Source organism: Physeter macrocephalus, chromosome 6 (assembly GCF_002837175.3).
Source record: "Physeter macrocephalus isolate SW-GA chromosome 6, ASM283717v5, whole genome shotgun sequence".
In the NCBI taxonomy this organism is placed as follows: Eukaryota; Metazoa; Chordata; class Mammalia; order Artiodactyla; family Physeteridae; genus Physeter; species Physeter macrocephalus.
In genome coordinates, this window is record NC_041219.1 from 88,683,210 (window position 1) to 88,704,376 (window position 21,167).

Below are 21,167 nucleotides of genomic sequence, written 5' to 3' on the forward strand. Positions count from 1 at the left end.
CTAGTTTGCTTAACAACTAACTCATCAGGAAAAGAAGCTATTATCCTTCCAAACAAAATTCACTTTATTTCAAAAGTCACCACCCTTCTCTCTTGTCTGTTTTGTTGGATCAAGCCTGCCCCATTGCCCAGGTCCCCCTGTACAGAGCCTATACACTACTGCCCGACTTGGGGGTTCAGCTTCAGGCTCACTGGCTCCCACAGTAAGCTCTGCCTCGATCACTATTAAAGGCAACATTTCGGTCTCAAAAATGAAAAGAAAAAGAAAAAAGTAAAATAAAAGTAACCATCTTTTCTTTCCTTCCTCAACAACTGTCTCATCTCTACAGCTCTTGGAACCACCCCAACAAACAAGCTTACCTTCATTAACTCCTCTTTTAGCCAAAAGAAGTAAAAGACCAAGGCCAGAGGATCCTTGCCGGTGGGAATGGACTAGACAGCACTTTGTGCTTCCCAGTGTCCCTGCAGCCTTGGTCAGGTTAATTTATACCAGAAGTAGCTTTTAAGAACACTTAACCACTGTGGTGAATGTGGGTAGCAAATGAATGCTATGGAAGAGAAGTCAGCACTGAGTAATTCCCCTCCTGGGATATAAGGTAGATCATATTTCTTCGATTCTACTAGCAATTCTCCTCTATCGCCTCCCTCATCTCTTTTCACCACCACCCCCTTCTAAAACCAAACTTGTGGCAAATAAAATGAACTGGACACCATATGACTGGAAAGAGCCAAAATCCTATTGGACACCGCTGCTCCAGTTCTGCCTTGTCAATCGGAGGGTTACCTGACTGGTTTCACTGACAGAACTGGTTGCCCAGTAGGGTGGATATTATCTCTGAGAGCCACAAAGAACGTTTTCTCTTTGCACTAGCTGTCCTAAAAGTTTCTTAGCTTATGAATACATATCTGTTTCAGTGGTTCCCAAATCTGGTTAATTATAGGAATTTCTAGATTTTTTTTTTTTTTTGTGGTACGTGGGCCTCTCACTGTTGTGGCCTCTCCTGTTGCGGAGCACAGGCTCCGGACGCACAGGCTCAGTGGCCATGGCTCACAGGCCCAGCCGCTCCGCGGCATGTGGGATCTTCCCAGACCGGGGCACGAACCCGTGTCCCCTGCATCGGCAGGCGGATTCTCAACCACTGCGCCACCAGGGAAGCCCTAGAAGAGTTCTTTAAAGAATTGGTTGGGGCCCACCAAAATTATTTTTAAAAGTCATCAGGTAGTTGTGTTCACTCAAGTATAGAAACTAATGATGTATTATGACCTGAGGTACAAACATAAGTCATATTCAAAAGAGTAACCTACCTCTAAAATCTTTAATTATTCGGAAAATAATCAAAATACTTTCTCTAGGAGCTTCCCTGGTGGCGCAGTGGTTGCGCGTCCGCCTGCCGATGCAGGGGAACCGGGTTCGCACCCCGGTCTGGGAGGATCCCACATGCCGCGGAGCGGCTGGGCCCGTGAGCCATGGCCTCTGAGCCTGTGCGTCCGGAGCCTGTGCTCCGCAACGGGAGAGGCCACAACAGAGGGAGGCCCGCATACCACAAAAAAAAAAAAAAAAAAAAAAACTTTCTCTAAATAAAACCACAATTCTAGATAATACGCAAAGTAAAATCAAACTGTTAATTCAGCAAAAATAAATTAATAAAAAGCTAACAAATTACAAGGAAGGACTAACGCACAGTCTTTTAAGACTGGTATTATTGACATTTTGGACTGGATGATTCTTAGTTGATAGAGGCTGTCCTGTAGGATGCTCCTATCATCTGAATATAAATTCAGTGAAAATATTACTGTAACAACATAATGAGTGATTTTGCTGAAATGAAGGCAAGCTCTCTGATTTCTATCTGCTAGAATGATAGAAGCATCCCCCCAAATTGTGACAATCAAAAATGTCTCTAGGGATTGCCAAACGTCCCCTGGGGGCAAAATCACCCCAGTTCAGGACCACTGGATTAAAGGAACTGGGTTAAAAATAGAAGAAAAAAATTGCAAAAGTAGACTGGAGTGAAGATACAGAAAGTTGAATTGTCTTCAAAATATAAAGCAATAGCAATGAGAAGCACTGTTATTAGCTCTTTATTTTTATTAAAAACAAAACCAAAGAAAATGGACTTAAGTTATATAAGGGAGCATCTAGAGTACTCATAAGGAAAAACTTCTTAACTCCTAAGGTTTATTACAGCCAGGAAACCTTGAGGCCCTTTTCTGGAGATAATTAGAATGAAAAGGCTGTGATATGACTCAGAAGATTTGGGACTAGAATGTATAGGTCTGACAGACCTATGGAGGGCCCTTTTTAGCCTGAGAATCTCTCCCGCCCTGGAGCCTGAAAGACTCCTTCAGAAGGAAAGCACTTGAGTCATAGTTAATGTCTCCCTCTGGACTCAGGTCCATGTGATGTGACCAGTTTCTCAATGCACACACAGCAAGCCAACAAGGCTAGCAGGTTTATGGCCCTTCCTTGTTGGTTGGCCAAGGTGAGGCTGTGAACTAGTCTTCTCTTTTGTGCCCAGGGTCAGTCCTAGCACTGGCCTAGTGCCCATGCTGAGGCTGCCAGTCCAGAGTGGAGCTCTGACCAGTAATGGTATTCAACCCAGATCAGTGCATCTATAGGGTCTATCTCAGCAAAAGTAAAGGCAAACAGAAGAAATCTGAGAAAAGAGAAAGAAATAAGTCGTCACAAATTACTGTAAATCAGCAGTCCTCCAAAATGTGGTCCGTGGGCTTCTGGGGGTCCCCCAAGAACTTACGAAGGTCCACAAAGTATAAAATAGTTTAATAATATATTAAGACATTATTTGCCATTTTTACTGTGTGAAAGTCTATTTTAAACTTTTACCTCTTGCTCTTTATCTACAACAATGGATTTCAAACTTTACACTTTTAAATTATTTGCTCTGATGGTATAAAAGCAATGAAGAATAAAATGGCTGGAGCCTTAGCACAAATCAAGACAGTGGTGATTTAGGCCACACACTCACAGTGGAAGTTACTGGTTTTATTACATTTTGAACCCCTGAGTCCACACCTTTCTAATATTCTGTGTTGTCTCAAAGAGCATTTACACAACCGAGTTGTGAGCTGAACTGACTGCCTTTTTTTTTTTTTTTTTTTTGCAGTATGCGGGCCTCTCACCGTTGTGGCCTCTCCCGTTGAGGAGCACAGGCTCCGGACGCGCAGGCTCAGCGGCCCAGCCGCTCCGCGGCATGTGGGATCTTCCCTGACCAGGGCACGAACCCATGTCCCCTGCATCGGCAGGCGGACTATCAACCACTGTGCCATCAGGGAAGCCCTGACTGCCTTTGTTTTAAACCAGCTACATTCACTTTATTTTTCTCATATAAAACTCTGTGATCGCTACAGCTGGAGCCTGGGTCCTCTGCACAGAAACTCTGGTGTGGGCCTTTACAAGATGGTCAGTGAATTCCTGATATGGAGACTTGGTGAACACCATCTCTTTCCAGAAATCAGGAGTGAGATAACTGTAGGTCTTGGAAATGGCATCAAAAGCGGCCTCGGTGAAGTTGCCCAGGGTGGTGATGCAGCCCCTGGCAGCGGTGTGGCAGTGGTCAATTCCGGCCATCATCAGTAGCTTCTTGTGCATAGGGGCTGAGACAATGCCAGCGCCCCTGGGGGCAGGGATGAGGCGCACCAGCACAGAGCCACAGTGGCCAGTCATCTTGCAAGGGACAGTATGGGGCTTGCCGATCTTGTTCCCCCAGTAGCCTCGCCGCATGGGGATGGTGGAGAGCCTGGCCAGAAAAATGGCCCCACGGATGGCAGTGGCTACCTCCTTTGAGCACTTAACACCCAAACACCATTTCTACTTGAACACCATTTCTACTTGAAATGATGAACAAACTATGGTTTTCAGACTTGAGTATCCGGCAGACATTTTCTTAAAAATTAACGAAGTGAAAAAAAAAAAAAAATTAACGAAGTGAGACTGTTACTGGCAGCATTGATGACAATCATAAACTTCAGTGAACTGACAGTGATTTCAAAGCAAAAATCAAAATTTTAGAAAACTTGAGATTGACAGCTTCCCAATACTTAGCATTTTTTCTTATGAGACTGAAGATTAACAAATATAATTTTTGACAATGTATAATGAAATGTGTCATAATTTGGAAGATGTACCTAACACAGCGATTCAATATTTTCCAAATGACCAATGCATGATGTTAAAAAAAAAAAAATCATACACAAGTTAATGATCCATTCAAACTATAATTGTAATGTAACAGTATGAAAAGTTATTGGTTTCACATCCTACATTGTAACTAATCTTTCATAAACTATCACTTGAGTTTGGGTGTAGTACCAAAGAAGACTATCCACACTTATACGATAAGACTATTAAAATACTCCTGGTTTTTCTAACTACATAGCTATGTGAGGCCAGATTTTCTTCATATACTTAAAACAAAACAATTTATCATAACAGATTAAATGAGTAAGTAGATATGAGAATCGAGACATTAGAGTCACAAAAAATGTAAAACAGTGCTTTTCTTTTCATTAAATATTTTTTGTTTACGAAAAGTTATTTCTCATAAAAATATATTACTTATGAGAATGTAATAGATTTATTGTTGTTACTTTAAGTGAATTAAATATTTTTAAAATATTTCAGTTTTAATTTATAATGTAGTAAGTAAATAATGATAGATGCAATACAAATATAAACAAAGGCTCTTTGAGTCTCAATTTAAGAGTACAAAGTTTGAAAACCACTGTTACAGATAAAGAACAAGAGGAAAAAAATGTACATAGCCTTAAAAAAAATCTGCAGTGATATATAAATAGGGGAGAGTTTCATATTTTAAAAGTTATGAAAATTCAGCAACAAAAAGAAACAAAAAGGAAAACTACTGATACACAGAACAACCTGGATGAATCTAGAGAATTATGCTGAGTGAAAAAAAATCCAACCCCAAAAGGTGACATACTCTGATTCCACTTAGATAGCATTCTTGAAATGACAATTACGGAAATGGAGAACAGGTCAGTGATTGCCACAGGGGAGGGGAAGTGGGTGTGGCTATAAAAGGGAACAGGAGGGATCCTTGTTAATGGAAATGTTCTGTATCTTGACTGCATCAATGCCAATATCCTGGTTGTGACCTTGTACTACAGTTTTGCAATATGTTACCATTGGGGGAACTGGGTAAAAGATAACTGGGATAGCTTGGCATTATTTCTTCATAACTGCATGTGAATCTACAACTATCTCAAAATTAAAAATGTAATACTGAAAAAGCTATGAAACAGAAATCAAGAGAATGTAGCATGACTCTATCAAAAGTCTAGACGTTATAAATCCTGCCTACCAACTCTAACTGATTAATGATATCTTTAGACTACTAATATGTTTTCATATCTTAGGAATAAGAACTATTTCTCAAAGCACCCATTAATTCATTACAGTCCTCTGACATGCCACACACAGTTAGGTAAAGAAGACATAGAAACGAATAGGAAACGGAACCTGTCCTCCAGGTACGCACAGTGTTGTAGGGATGACCGAATGGCGAATGGATTCTCAGAACACAATCTAGAATGTGTAATAACAGAAGTACAGACCAGGTGGAATGGGGGCATAACTCCATAAGAAGGCAGGTGGGCTTAAGGAAAAGGTGACAACTGAGCAGAGTCCTACAGGCTGAAGAGGTTGCAGGCAGAAAACAGAGGAGAAAAGGGCAAAATACACTGCAGGATTTTAAACAAGAGAGGACATCATTAGGTTCTGTGTTTTATAAAGAAATATGACAACACTTAGTTAGGAGGCCAAGGGAGAAACAGGGCAGGTGAGATTTTGGGGGGCGGGTGGGGGATAGAAAGAAACAATTAAAAGTGATGTTTTGGAGGGAGAACTGATAAGACTTGCTGGCCTCGGACAGGGGTCAGATAGTAAATACTTAGTCTTTGCAGACAACATAGGGTCTCTGTAACCAATACACATATACACTTGTTTTAAACAACCACTTAAAAATGTAAAAACCATTCTTGGCTCGCAGGTCTCTGGGCAGGTGCTGACCCCTGACCTGGGAGGTAAGCAATAAAGGAGAGGAAGAGCCTGCTGAGGTGACACCCAGGTTTCTGGCCTAACCTAGTGGATAGGTTGAGATGCCACTCACAAAGACTGTGGACACAAAACAAAAGACAAGGATTTCTGACGGGTGGAGTTGAGAGTGTGCGGGAAGAATAAGTCAGTTTTACATGACCCAGGTGGAACTGTTAAATAGAGTGCTGGACATATAAATATGGAGCTCAGAACAGAGGTCTGGGTGGAGATAAAGATTCGGAAATCATCAAGATACTAAACAGTTAAAATTGTGTAAATGGCTGACAGCCAAGGTGAGAGTGTCGAGTGAGAAGAAAGTTGGCTACAATCATGGGAAACACTAGGGTTTGGGGGAGGAGACAAAATGAGTCTGTGAAGAAAACTCAAAGAAGAGACAGAACAGCAAGTATATTTTAAAATGCTAAAGGACAGCAGAAAACTAAGTTGTGGGGCTTCATTTAATGCCCAGTAAAGAATGCTGAATCACAGATGTTTCAGAAAGGCAGCAACGGCTGCCTAAGGACAGACAATTTCTATGATTCTGGTAAACAAACGTTTGCTATAATTTTCAAGAGGCCAGTTGTTATAAGGCCTCTTCCCCCAAACAAAGGTTTGCTCCTGGCCTAGTTATGCTACCATTTCCTACCTGGCACCAACGCATTCTTCATAGAAACCATGCATAGGAGAAGAAGCCAAATGCTATTGGGGAGTGCTTATTCCTCATTTCTGAAGTCCCCTTCTGTGAACGGAGCCCCTCCAGTTGTAAAACCTCTGGCATTTCTTTGCCACTTAGATGCTTCTATCCTGGGGAGGGAAGCAACTGATCTGATTGGCAAATCTGGGAAAAATAAATGGTCCAGTTGTGCCCTTCTTCCTCATATGAGTGAGCTGCCTATAGGAACTAGGTTGGGTGGAGGCTTTGTATACCACATATTGTCTTCTCTAATCCAGCACTACTTGTGACCAGGGGGTAGGTCTGCCTAATTTTGGAACTTAGTTAGCAAGCCAATTTGGCTCTAATATTAAGCTGCTTCCTTTACCTTCACCTTTATCAACATTAAAGGTAATATTATGGCCACCATTTGCTAATCCTTTAGTTTTTATTCAATTTATTCAAAACTTTGGTGGGGGAGAAAGGTGCTTTAATTGCTCTCCCCTCCCTTCTAGATCTTAACACCAGGTTTAAGTAAACAACAACCTAACTTTAGATAAATATAATCTAATTAATCTAATTTAGTGTAATCAGAGTAAAATAACTCAAGACTTTTAAACAGGTTGTATTAGTTCCCCATCTTCCTTTTAGATGGAAGTTTCTTAAGTATTTTGATGATGAGGGTGTTGTACTTCTCATTTGTTATAATATGAAACAGGCAAGAGACTACCACCATTAAAGGTATAATTACAGCTGAAATTAATTCCAAACACTCCATCCATTTTCAGATTGCAAGATTTTGGAAAAAATTTCCAAGAACTCTTAATATCATCAAACATAGTCAAGGAAACCACAGCACAAATCTATTCTTAAGAAAAACACATTTCCAAAATACCCTCCAAGTACTTAAATATAATTCATAAATATTTATCCCTGGTCACTTTAAAAATACTTGAGAAGACAAATTATTTGAATAAATGAATTTAGTAATTTCATGCAAATAACCCCACACTATTATACACTACATTGTGCCATTTTTAGTCTGAAGAAGGAAAAATACACACTGTAGAAAAAGGAAACGTCAACAAAATTGGGCTAACCATTTTTAAAGACTGCTTCCTATCTGGGTTCTGCCTGTTCTATGACAATCATGGGACTCAATCAGAAAAATAAAATGGCCCTGAAGCAGTACCTCAAGTGATTAGCGCTACAATGGGCTTCACCAATCACTGCAGACCCTGTCCAGGATCAAGGCCCATCTCTTCTACTGTTTCCAATATCCACTCTACATTCAGAATAGGTTATAGAGATTGTGTTGGAATAACCATACTGAATGAGGATGGGTCAACACCAAGTGGTAGGTGGCTACAGACCAGGGTAGGCCAGGAAGAAATGGACCTGCAGTGGGATGACAGGTGGAACAGCTAGACCAGGGTGCTACTCAATCTGTAAGCTACTTGACAGGTACTCAGTCTTGTCTCTTTACAGCCTGAAGCACCCAGCACAGAGCTCTACATAATAAAGATAAGTGGCTGTATTTGAAGATTTTACATCTTCTGGATTATGTGCTGACTGCCTGGGACAGACTTAGGGGAAAGCCTAAAAGGACACTTAACCATTTAGTTCTGCCCAAATGAAAGCATGGAATGCCCTACGTTGCTTTATTTATTGGAGCTCACACATAGAATAGTACATGCCTAACCACTTACTGGGTGCCAGGAGTTTTCTTTGTTTCACAGCACACTCTAGCCAAGATGCTGACACTGGGCATATTCTCAAACTCTCAACTGTCTCCTAGAGCTGCTCAGATCTGATTTAATACTGTCAATGAAAACTCACAGCACGAGAGGGCCTGGCTCAAGATGCTCTATGAAAAGCAGCCACTCACGGAAATGTTAATTTGCGGAAGGAGACACCAAATATTTTCTGTTATTTTAAATACTGGCAGCACTACGGAGAACCAGCAACCAACATTTTAAGCAAACTAATTTCATAGCCTTTCCAGCTTACAGAATTGATAAATCACAGCTCTAATTTTCATTATCTGGGAAATGGCAAAGATGAAGAATGGAACAGAGGAGACTCAGAAACAGTGCAGTAAATTGGAAGATCCTTCAAAACAGAGCCTATGTTCATTTTCTTAGCCGTCAGAGGATCTAGCAGCAGTGCTTTGACCACAGCATTCAGTAAATGTTTGCTGAATCAAATTGTTGTGAAAGCATTCTCGGCTCACCACCAATCCTGCATGCCTCGAGTTTAGAGACCCTTAACTCTCTCCTAGCAAATGCTTTCAGTTCTGCTTACAGCAAAATATTTTTTCTAGGAAATATATCTTAACTTCATAATATATAAATGAAAAAAACCAGAACCTCCTTTGTAAAGGTATATTTCTTTTAAAAAGGAGCCATATATTACTCAGCAAAGTTTGATGCGACTACGATCTTAGTCTGGGGGTAATATTTGTGTATCAGCATGTGATGAACATCTTAGTGTTGAAGAGAAAAGGAAGACACATGAGGATGTTAAAGTAGAGTAGATCTAAGTTTGTGATTTTTTAAAAAGGTTTTGCTTTGTATATACGGACTGAATGAAGACAAATGAGAAATATTTTTTGTTAAAAAGGAAAGGGCAACCTAAGCAAAGCAGGATAACTGTAACTGTGTTATAAGGGACTCTAAAGAGCAAACATCTGTAATGCTGCCATACAGCTGCATCCATAAATGCCTATTCCTAAAGGAACAGTTAAACTAATGTTTAAACTAGAAAGACAGATGCATCTATAAATTCCCAGTCCTAAATGTATGCTTAAGTTATTTATGAATAATTAAAAGGCCTATGTTCCAAGGGTCACAGAGAATTGAACTCCCATCTACTTACAGCCAAAGTCATTCAAGGGGTTGCCAACAATAATATATTCTCTGTGAGGCTTTTCCTGGCAAACCCTTTCCCCAACCCCTCCCCTATGTTGCCATGGCATTTTCTTTTCATACCTCTATTGTCATTTACCTCAACATAGAATCAAACTTTAACCTCCTTTTCATTACAAGTCAGCTCCTGATTAGACTGTGAGATCTCTGTGGACAAGAACTGGGTCAGAGTCATTTTGCTATCCCTACAATCTACTAAAATAGTAAAGCAGTTAATAAATTTTTGTTGAAAGAATGAAATCAAAACTTCTGAGACTATCATTTTACAAATTTAAGGCTGCTCACTGAAAGGAAGTCCTCAAGTAACTCAAGGTATTGAAAAAAATTGTTTACACATCCTACAGCCACATATTGCTGCCTATATCTTTAGGCAGTCAGCAACTGTCTCATGTAGAACAATGTTTGACTTTAGTAGGTGCTCAAATACTTACTGATCCAATTAATACATGTAGAACACTGTAGGTGTTTAAGTACATATATATATATATAAAGAAAGGCAGGGTTGGGGAGAGGTGGGGGAGAGAAAGCAAAAGAGAGAGAGAGGAAATATATATATTATATACTACAGAATTCCCTAGATCTGTTTTCAAGATATGAACATGTTAAATAACATATAAAGGAAAATTATGGAACTTTCTCATTTTTAACCAAGACTTGGAACATCTTCTAGAGTTGATTTTCAGAAGTGATAAAGGAATCATGACACAGCAAAAAAACAGTCTGACTACTGAATCTCTCACAAAGGAATAGGATAACTTCATTCATAGAGGTGACAAGTTTCTACACCAAACTGCAAAAGATTTCTCACTTTAACAACTAGAGCAAATGTCAACACAGAAGCTGAGTTGTTACTCCTTCTTGGAAGCTAGAAGATTTTTAAACTTATTAGTTTCACAATAAATATAAAAACATGTAAAAACAAAATCTTTTTAAAAACCAGTATTCATCTGATAGCTATATAACTTTTAAAATAGTAATTATGAAAACAAGTATAAAAGCAAAATCTCTAAAGAGACCTATGTTTACTGATATTTATACAGTAACTTTTAAAATCATAATTATAGTTCCTTTAAAGGTGGAGTAGGGAATTCCCCAGAGGTCCAGGGGTTAGGACTTGGCGCTTTCACTGCCATGGGCCTGGGTTCAATCCCTGGTTGGGGAACTAAGATCTTGCAAGCCACATGGAGGGAGGGAAGGAGGGAGGGAGGGAGGGAGGAAGGAAAGGAGGAAAGAGAGAGAAAAAGAGAGAAGGAAAGAAAGAAAGGAAGGAAGGAAGGAAGGGAAAGAAAAGAAATCTATAAAGGTGGAGTACAGTTTTATGATAGAGAGCTGAATCTCAAGCCACTATTTGGTAAAAGGTAATCCTGAGAAGTCAAAAAAAGGGTGTGAGAGTCGATAGTGAGGCTACACAATCTTTAATCGCCACCTACATAAAGGGTTAAGAGCCTCATCCTTCCCTTAGAGCAGGGGTCCCCAACCCCCTGGCTGCTGACCGGGTCACACAGGAGGTGAGCAGTGGGCGAGCAAGCCAAGCTTCATGTGCCACTCACTCCCCATCACTCCCCAACACTACCATTACCTCCTGAACGGTCCCCACACCCCCGCCCCCCACCATCTGTGGAAAAGTCGCCTTCCATGAAACCAGTCCCTGGTGCCAAAAAGGTTGGGGAACGCTGCCTTAGAGCTTCACCTCCAACACACTGGAAATAGTGACAAAACAGCAGACCAAGGGAAGGGGTCCAACAGTTTGGATGGTGGAATTCACAGGCACATTCTCTTCCCCCTTCAAGTGTCTGGTAGGCTAAAAAGGATATTACCAACCACATAACATCACCTTGGTTTTCAGTAACAAAATGTCATTTAGCAAGTCACAACAAGACAAAATTCTAAAATGTCCAATATACACTTAGAGATTTACTTTTATGCTGTAGAGGGTGGTGATTTTCTTATAGGAGACATGTTTAGTAACTCTCTTTACTATCTCAGTAATTAAAATACCCCTTGGATAAGCTACAATAAGAACCGAACACTTACAAACTCTGGAAGAGAAAAACGATCACGTTTGCTAAAAACTAAACTATCTTCATCACTAAACTTTTTTCCTTGATTAATAAATAAGGATAAATGCCTTTGAGACACTGGCAATCTTCATTAACATGTATAATTTAAAATTTATTACAGATCCAGTAAAAGTATAATTATAACATATATCTAACATTACTTTCTTCTTTTATTTAATGGAGTATGACTACTTTTAGTAAAAACATATTCATTTGTTATAAATGTAGAGTGTGTGTTATGGGCTGAATTCTGTCCCCTTAAAATTCATATATTGAAGCCCTAACCCCCGGTACCTCAGAATGTGACTGTATTTGGAGACAGAGCCTTTAAAGAGGTAAGTTAAAATGAGGCCCTTAGGATGGGCCCTAATCCAATCGAACTGGTTTCTTGTTAAAAGAGGAAATTTGGACACACTGAGACACCAGGGATGAGCACACACAGAGAGAAGACCAGGTGAGGACACAGTGAGAAGGCACTGTGTGCAGGCCAAGGGGAGAGACCTCAGAAAAAAATGAAACCTGCTGACACACTGGCCTTGGACTGTGAGTAAATTAATTTCTATCGTTTAAGCCACCCAGTCTGTGGTCTTTGTTAGTCTTTGTTACAGCAGCCCTAGCAAACTAATGCACACAGCAAAAAGATGTTCTCCAAGTGATCAAGAATTTGTATGGCAGAGATGGCCAGCTGCCCACCGGAGGTTCATGTTTCCCATCACAACTGGTGCTAGAAAGCAGCTGACAAATACAGAATACATTTCCTGCCCTCCCACCCCACCCCCCACCCCACATCTAGGTTGGGTCTTACTAATCCAACATACCATACCCACTTTGGGCTAAGATTAAGAAGTTTTGTTACCCTCTCTTTTTGTCACCCTTTCCCTTTCCCAGTCTCCTGGCTGGATATCAACCCCCAGGACACCTGGAAGCCATGCATGAACAATGGAGGAGCCTTCATCACCCTGAGTCTCTACATGACCTCAATGAGCAGCTTCCCCCATTCGCTGTCCAACAACAGGAATGTCCATTTTGGACTGTGTTATGCCTCTGAGATTTTGGATTTGTCTGTTAAAGCATCAAGCATCACCTTAACTTAATACAGACCATATTTAAACTTGAGGCTTCATTTTCTTTCTTCAAATTGCAGAACTGAGAGTTAAATACAGGTTAAATCATGAGAAAATGCTGTTTTTTAAGTCAAAGACAGTCAAATATTGTCAATTGCATATGCTTCAACCTAATATGTTTGGTCTACAAAAAAATGGACAAGGCATGACTGCACCCCCAGCTCACTACTCAAATTCCCCCACAAGGTTTAACACATTGATGGATTCTAACAACTCAACACTCTTCCCAGACTGAGAAGCAGTTCCATGGAAAACTTATATTCAGTACCCGATAGTTCTCTGCTTTCACAAATCCATGCTGTTAACTAGTTTCTCTATTATTTGATTTTTTTTGCCCTGAAATTAACAAATTACACTCTACCAAAGATGCCAAGATGGAGTAAGCCCACTACAGCCTCTCTCTCCCACTGATTATAACTAAAAACTCTGAACTGAAAACAAACAAAAAAAACTACCCGAGGATGGAGAAAAGTCCATAAATAACAGGCAAGTAGGGAAGGGAAGTAAAAACTTGAAAAATTTCAGTACCAGTGAATTTCCTTGCCTTTTTTTTTTTTTTTTTTAAATTCCTTCACCGCCCAGCTTTGACCCAAGAATGCCTTTGTCCAGGTAGCCAATTCACAATGGCACAGTGCGTGGGTGTGCGCACACGCATACACACACACACACACACACACACACACACACACACACACTCTCTCTCTTTCTCTCTCTCTCTCTCTCTCTCTCTCTCTAAAAGTGCTGAGAGAAACTTTCTTGTTCTGGCCAGAGGACTGGGAAAAAGAGCCAAAGCAAGCCAGAGTACAATGTAAATTTTTTCCTTTTTTCCTTCACCACAGAACTACATGGGAAAGGGGCCCCTGGAAGCCCAAGAATGTAGGGATATACCAAACAAGAAAAAACTGGAAAGAGGACCCCCAATTCTACATATAAACAAATGTTAAGTCTTGGGCTGAGTGAGTCCTTCTCCCCTGTGTCCATCCCCTACAGTGTCTGTCTGCTCTCCAAGTTCACATGCATAGAATAAATCCAAAGAAGGACAGCAAAATGCCTTGAGCCTGAACTACAATATGACATTGCCCAAGTCTGATCAGTGCATGGGCAGTGTAGTTCCAAAGAGCATAGCAAATGCTGAGAACTGAAATGACACTGGAACCACCACTCACAGAAGCTGAAACCAAACTTAAGATCTGAACCTAACCAAGTCAACTGTCAGTTAAAAAAATCTCAACATTCTCGAGGATTTTAACAGCACCCAAAATCTCACAACATAATATTCAATATGTCCATGACACAATTCAAAATTACTCGACATACAAAGAAGGAAGAAAATATAACTGATTCTTTGGGTAAAAAAATCAATAGATTCCAAAACCAAAATTAAACAGATATTCAGTATTAGAATTATCAGAGAATTTAAAGCAGTTATTATAACCATGCTCCATGAGGTAAAGGTAAACACTCTTGAAAGGTGTTCTGTTTCTGATGTTCTCAACAGAAAAGTAGAAACAATGAAAAAAACCCAAAAGGATGATGATACAGTTCTGCAGTTTGACTGTGATGGTAGTTACATGATACAAATTGCATAAATCCATACCCACATACTTGTACCCACACACACAAGTGCATGTGTAACTGGAAAAATCTGAATAAGCTCTATGGATTGTACCAATGTCAATTTCTTATTATTAATAACGTATGATAATTACACAAAATGTTAACACTGAGAGAGGCTAGGAAAAGAGTGCATGGAACTTTTCTGCACGTTTCTTTGCAACTTCCCATAAATCTATAATTATTTCAAAATAAAAGTGTTTTTAAGGGCTTCCCTAGTGGAACAGTGGTTAAGAATCCACCTGCTAATGCAGGAGACATGGGTTCAAGCCCTGCTCCGGGAAGATCCCACATACCACGGAGCAACTAAGCCTGTGCGCCATAACTACTGAGCTTGTGCTCTAGAGCCCGTGAGCCACAGCTACTGAGACCACATGTCACAACTACTGAAGCCCGCGCACCTAGAGCCCGGGCTCTGTAACAAGAGAAGCCACCGCAATGAGAAGCCCATGCACCGCAACGAAGAGTAGCCTGCACTCGCCACAACTAGAGAAAGCCCGCGCAGCCCGCGCGCAGCAACAAAGACCCAACGCAGCCAAAAATAAATAAATAAAAATAAATTTAAAAAAACACCAGACAAATTACCTGAAATCTTTCAGTTTTACATTCTAGATCTGTGAAATGGGGAAATAATAGTACTTGTCCCATAGGATGGGGAGTGGTATGTCATTTAATTCTCCTGTGCGCCATAACTACTGAAGCCTGCGTGCCTAGAGCCCATGCTCCGTAACAAGAGAAGCCACTGCAGTGAGAAGTCGGCGCACCGCAACTAGAGAAAGCCCACACACGGCGATGAAGACCCAACACAGCCAAAATAAATAAATAAAAAATAAAATAAAATATTTTTTTAAAAGTGTTTTTAAGAGAACCAAATGGAAATTTTACAACAGAAAAGTAAAGTATGTCAAATAAAAAGATCACAGGATGGGCTGGATAGCAGAATTGAGATAACAGAGGGAAAACTCAGTGACCATAAAGACAGATGAATATTATGATTCAATATGAAGACCAAAAAGGAAAGAGACTGAAAAAAGTTAACACAGCCTCAGAGAACTATGAAACACTATCATCCATGTCATTGGAATCACAGAAGGAGAGAAGAAATTGCTTGGTGTAGAAAAAATAATTGAAGAAATAATGGCTATACACTTCTCAAATTTGGTGAAAGACATAAATTTAGAGATTGAAGAAAACCCAAACAGGACAAATTTAAAGAAAATCATATCCAAACACATCATAATCAAACTGCTGAAAAAAAATCTTAAAAGTACCCAGAAAAAAAAAAAAGTCATATTACACATAGCGGAACAATAATCTAAATAAATGCAGACTTCTCATCAGAAACTAAAGAAGCCAGTAGATGGTGGAACAATAATTTTAAAGTGCTCAGAGAAAAGTACTGTTATTCAGAATCCTATAATAAATTCAGTGAAGATATCCTTCAGAAATGAAGGTGAAACAAAGATGAAGAAAGGCTAAGAGAATTTATCAGTAGTAATGGGAACTTTCTGTACTATCTCCACAATTTTTCTGTAAATCTAAACTTGTTCTAAAATAAAAATTTTATTCTTAAAAAAAGAAATGAAATGGATACATTGCCAGAAAAATATAAAATGTCAAAGTTGGCACAAGAAAAGTTGTGAGCTTAGACAGACTAAGCATTAAGAGGACCAGAAAGTGGTAGATCAATTTTGAAAAAGACCTCTACTTTTCCATTCAAATTTGTAAATGTCTGCCAAATCTAAAGGGAAAAAACAGATGGAATTTAATTGGGACTACACTGATTTTACAGATTAATTTGAGAAAGAAATGACATCTTTTTAATTTATGTACCGTATGAGTTTTTAAGACAGCACAAAGCTGAGTGAAAGAAAAAAAAAACAACAACCAGTTGGTACTCATGTGAGAAAAAAACAAATATATCTAAAAAAACAAAGACTATTAAAAAAGAGAGCCATGAAAACATAGGAGTGTGATATATAAGGACAGTGGTACCACAAATTAGTTCATGGGATTGGGGAAACAGTCTTACTACATGCAGAAAAAATTACTATTCTAAGCCATATACAAAGATGGACTCAGACAGATTAAAGACCTCATGTAAAAAGCTGAATTATAAAAATACATAATTAAAACTACAGAATATCTTTATTATATTTAACAAGACCCAGAAAGCCATAAGGTAAAAAAAATTATAGACTTATTACATCAAGGTTAGCTTCTGCTCAACAAAGGGCACCAATGACAAAAATAACATATTATCACAGACTGGGAAAAGGCAAATACCAGGCTAATATTCTAAACTAGATAAAAGACTTCTGCAAATCAACCAAGAAAAGACAGAAACTCTAATTAAAGAAATGGGCGAAAGATATGAACAGGTAATTCACTGAAGGGGCATTCAAAATGGATTAATTGTATACAAAGAGATGCTGCAAGTCATTAGTAATTGGAGAATGCAAATTAAAACAACATTAAGATACCACTTTACCCCTATCAGATAGGCAAAACTTAGAAAGGTAGATAAAGCCAAGTGCTGGAAGGAAGATGGAGAAACAGGATCTACTGTGCACACTGACAAAGAGCCCAAATCTGGCAGTGCTTAATCAAAGTACATGCAGCAATCCACTCTTATGCAGATGTCCAGAAAATTCTCCCACAGGACCACAGGAGAACAAGTGCAAGGCTGTTTATCCCATTGTCTGTGGTGGTGGGGAGTTGAAAGTAATCTGGGTGTCTATTACTGAGAGAACAAATCATTTATAGACAGTAGAGGGCAGTTAGAAACAAAGAACTAGATATATACACAGCAACAAAAATAGTCTTTAAAGGGGGGAAGGGAGGCAGGGGTTGAGGGGGATAAGAAGCAGAACAAAGACTACAGCACACCATTTAGGTAAATTTAACAACACACACCAAAAAAAACCCACTACTATATATTTACAAAAATACATCAAACACATCAGAACAGTTAACTATGGGGGACTGAGAACAGAAGTGGAAAGTGGAGGCAAAAGAGAAATTAATTAATTCTAATTAATTCTGAAAGCTAAGAGAGAAGACTTGCACAGACCAGTGCTGATGGTGTGCCATGAACTGGGATACATGATTAACTCAATCCTCACCACCTAAGGACTGAAAAATAAATTTGCCACATGTCATGTCAATGCTTCAAGACTCAAGGATCAAAGAAGGTACACAGAACAAGAGCTTAAAAAAAACAGGAAAGGAAACAAAGTGGAAGAAATTACATCTCAACAAGACTTAGCATACGTTGAAACCAAACAACCAGCAGCTCCCAAACAAATGAACTGAATGAAAATTGGTGCACTGGTTTTCTGGTTCCATGAGTAAATAAAGCTATGCTTTATAACCTTAAAATTTCTAACAATTATTCTACACCTAATTTTATTAAAGTATTATAGGTTTCTTTGTGGCAGCTAAGTCAACTGAGATACTGTTTTTACAAGGTAGTTAAAATGGATGTGGCGGTTCATAAGAGTTACAATTATTCCCTTGGTACCAACATGACTAAGTATTTATTTGGCTTACATTTCATATTGTACTACAATCAGTCTGTCCCTACCCCACCCCTGGCCACCCAAAGGCCATAAAGTCATACTAATGAATTGTACTTAGGTGACAAATTAATTTGACCATAAAATAACCTGAGGATATTTTTAAAGAAAATTAACTCCATAACTTTCAATATAAATAGCATTGCTGGGACTTCTCTGGCAGTCCAGTGGTTAAGACGCCACACTTCCACTGCAGGGGGCGAGTGTTCGATCACTGGTCAGGGAACTAAGATCCCGCATGCTGCGCAGTGCAGCATGCATGCATGAATGAATGAATAAGCAAACAAACAAATAGCATTGCTGAAAGGGATGGAAAAGCTATGCTTTTAAGCATTTGCTCCAACCCTATGTACAGAAGAGACCTAAATGCTAACTTCCTTCCTGTCCTTATTACCATCTATACTCCCTTACTATGCTCTATAGTCTTTTTATTCTAGAATCAGGTATAACCACTATTTAAGACCTGATCCAAAATGTGGAAGAACAACTCATGACACTTCCCCTTCCTCTACCACCTCTTTTTATTCAGAAGTTTGTACCCAGCAGTCAAGAGGTCAGTTGAGATAACTAAACAATTCACATGTCACTTTGGAAAGTGATTCCAAATATTTGAATTATGACACTATATTATTTATTCTCTTTCATTCAATCAAGAAGGACTTATCTCACAATACAGAGATAAAACTTGGTCGCTTACTAGTAGATTAAGAATCCCTCAAAGGGAAACAAACCAATAATTACAAAAGAGATTGAACAGTATTATGTTAGAATCAATTAATTTCTTCAGTTATATAATAAAACAAATATATATATAGGGACTTCCCTGGAGGTCCAGTGATTAGAACTCCATGCTTCCCCTGCAGGGGGCATAGGTTTGATCCCTGGTCGGGGAACTAAGATCCCGCATGCCATGCAGCACAGTCAAAAAACAAACAAACAAATGAACAAAAACAAATATTATATACAAAAATTACTTTATAGACAACCTCTCAGGAATATCATTTCCATAAACCAAGGTACTCTGTCATCTTAGATGCAATGTATTCATGGGTATGCTAATTTAACTTATTTACTCTGAAGAGTTCCACAGAAGCTACTGGTAGCTCTCTTTGAAAAACAACAATGACAAAAACAGATAGACAGATGTGTAGCTCTCTTTAAACAAATTTAAACAAATAAATTTAACTATGTAAAAGTCGCAACTGGAGATGTGTGGGGATGAAAAATAAAGGTCTGCATATGGAAGCATTAGAAAATGTCCACAGAAGATTCTTTGTCTTTTAATGAATCTGGAAATACAATGACAAACTGTAGAATACATAGTATGAAAACACACTCATACTTCCCTGATGGTGCAGTGGTTAAGAATCCATCTGCCAATGCAGGGGACACGGGTTCGATTCCTGGTCCGGGAAGATCCCACATGCCGTGGAGCAACTAAGCCCGCGAGCCACAACCCCTGAAGTCCGCGCGCCTAGAGCCCAAGAGCCCATGCTCCGCAACAAGAGAAGCCACCACAATGACAAGCCCGCGCACCGCAACGAAGAGTAGTCCCCACTCGCCACAACTAAAGAAAGCCCGCGTGCAACAACGAAGACCCAACGCAGCCAAAAATAAATAAATTTATATTAAAAAAAACAAAACAAAAAACACACTCATCAGCCTTCTTTAAGAACCTGGAAACGTCTCCAATTCAAAATGATGGCCCCTAAGCATAGTTAATGAAGGACAATGAAAATAAAATCTCAAATATTCACCAATATTAATTCCCTTGGCTGAGTGGAGGAAGGAAAAGGATCTGGGGTGTCTAACTTTTCATAAACAATCTATATTGAGTAAATAGGGGGGAAATGGCTGATGAATGACATACAATTCAGCGCCAATCTAATTTGCATGGCAGTTAAAGGTATGTGCTCTTATATGGGTTGCTATTTCCTAAAAGTTTTATTCTATAGAATAAATTTAGGAAATACTGAGCCATAAAAATGTTGAAACAGTTTATTTGCCAGACACTTGCCTAACACTTTAATATGATACTGTTTTATGTGAATCTCAAACCACTGAATCTTTTAGAGGTGGAATACCTGAGATTAAGAGATACTAGAGGGGCTTCCCTGGTGGCGCAGTGGTTGGGAGTCCACCTGCCGATGCAGGAGACACGGGTTCGTGCCCCGGTCTGGGAGGATCCCACATGCCGCGGAGCGGCTGGGCCCGTGAGCCATGGCCGCTGGGCCTGTGCGTCCAGAGCCTGTGCTCCGCAACGGGAGAGGCCACAGCAAGGAGAGGCCCGCGTACCGAAAAAAAAAAAAAAAAAAAAAAAAAAAAAAAAAAAAAAGAGATACTAGAATAAGAAAGACAATTTTATTTTTAAATTTATTTTTTAAAATAGAAGTATAGTTGATTTACAATATTGTGTTAGTTTCAGGTATATAGCAACATGATTCCATTTTATTAATTTTTCAAAATGTTTTCCATTATAGGTTATTACAAGATATTGAATATAGTTCCCTGTGTTCCCTTGCTGCTTACCTATTTTATATATATTAGTTTGTACCTATTAATCCCATATTCCTAATTTAGCCCTCCTGCCATTTCCCCTTTAGTAACCATAAGTTTGTTTTCTGTCTGAGTCTGTTTCTGTTGTGCATATAGATTCATTTGTATTATTTTTTAGATTCCATGTGTATAAGTGATATCATATAATATTTGCCTTTCTCTCTGACTTACTTCACTTAGTATGATATTCGCTAGGTCCATCGATGTTCCTGCAAATGGCAGAAAGACCATTTACCCTCTGACGGTAGGGAACAAGATTTTTTTTTAACTTTTTACCCAGTCTTAACACTTTACACAATGACAACTAGATTGAACTTGGTGTGCTGAATCTCATCCCTTCTACAAGAGCAAAGAATACATCTTAGGATTCTTTATATGCCATCCCCACCTCCACGGCCAAAACATCTAAGGTGACTTGCAAGATCTATGGACTAATAAAATAATATTTTTCTAAAGCACCAACTGCTGATTAGTCCAATTGTTAGGACAAAACTGGTATAATACCAAGAAAATATTTACCCTTCGACTTTCTAAACTTCATTATATCATCCTCTTCTTTTCTGTGAAGATTAACTTCTAAATTA

At 39.2% G+C, this 21,167-nt stretch overlaps 2 protein-coding genes across 10 annotated transcripts in view; both read right to left on the reverse strand.

Moving 5' to 3' along the window:
- DIP2B (disco interacting protein 2 homolog B) overlaps positions 1 to 21,167 on the reverse strand; it is a 273,451-nt gene that overhangs the window by 192,384 nt on the left and 59,900 nt on the right. The gene's annotated exons all lie outside the window — the stretch shown is intronic.
- LOC102978721 (40S ribosomal protein S2-like) overlaps positions 3,328 to 21,167 on the reverse strand; it is a 54,281-nt gene continuing 36,441 nt past the window's right edge. The window contains exon 2 of the mRNA XM_055085167.1: positions 3,328 to 3,828. Coding sequence (XP_054941142.1) covers positions 3,328 to 3,828 — 501 coding nt within the window. The remainder of the gene's footprint in view (positions 3,829 to 21,167) is intronic.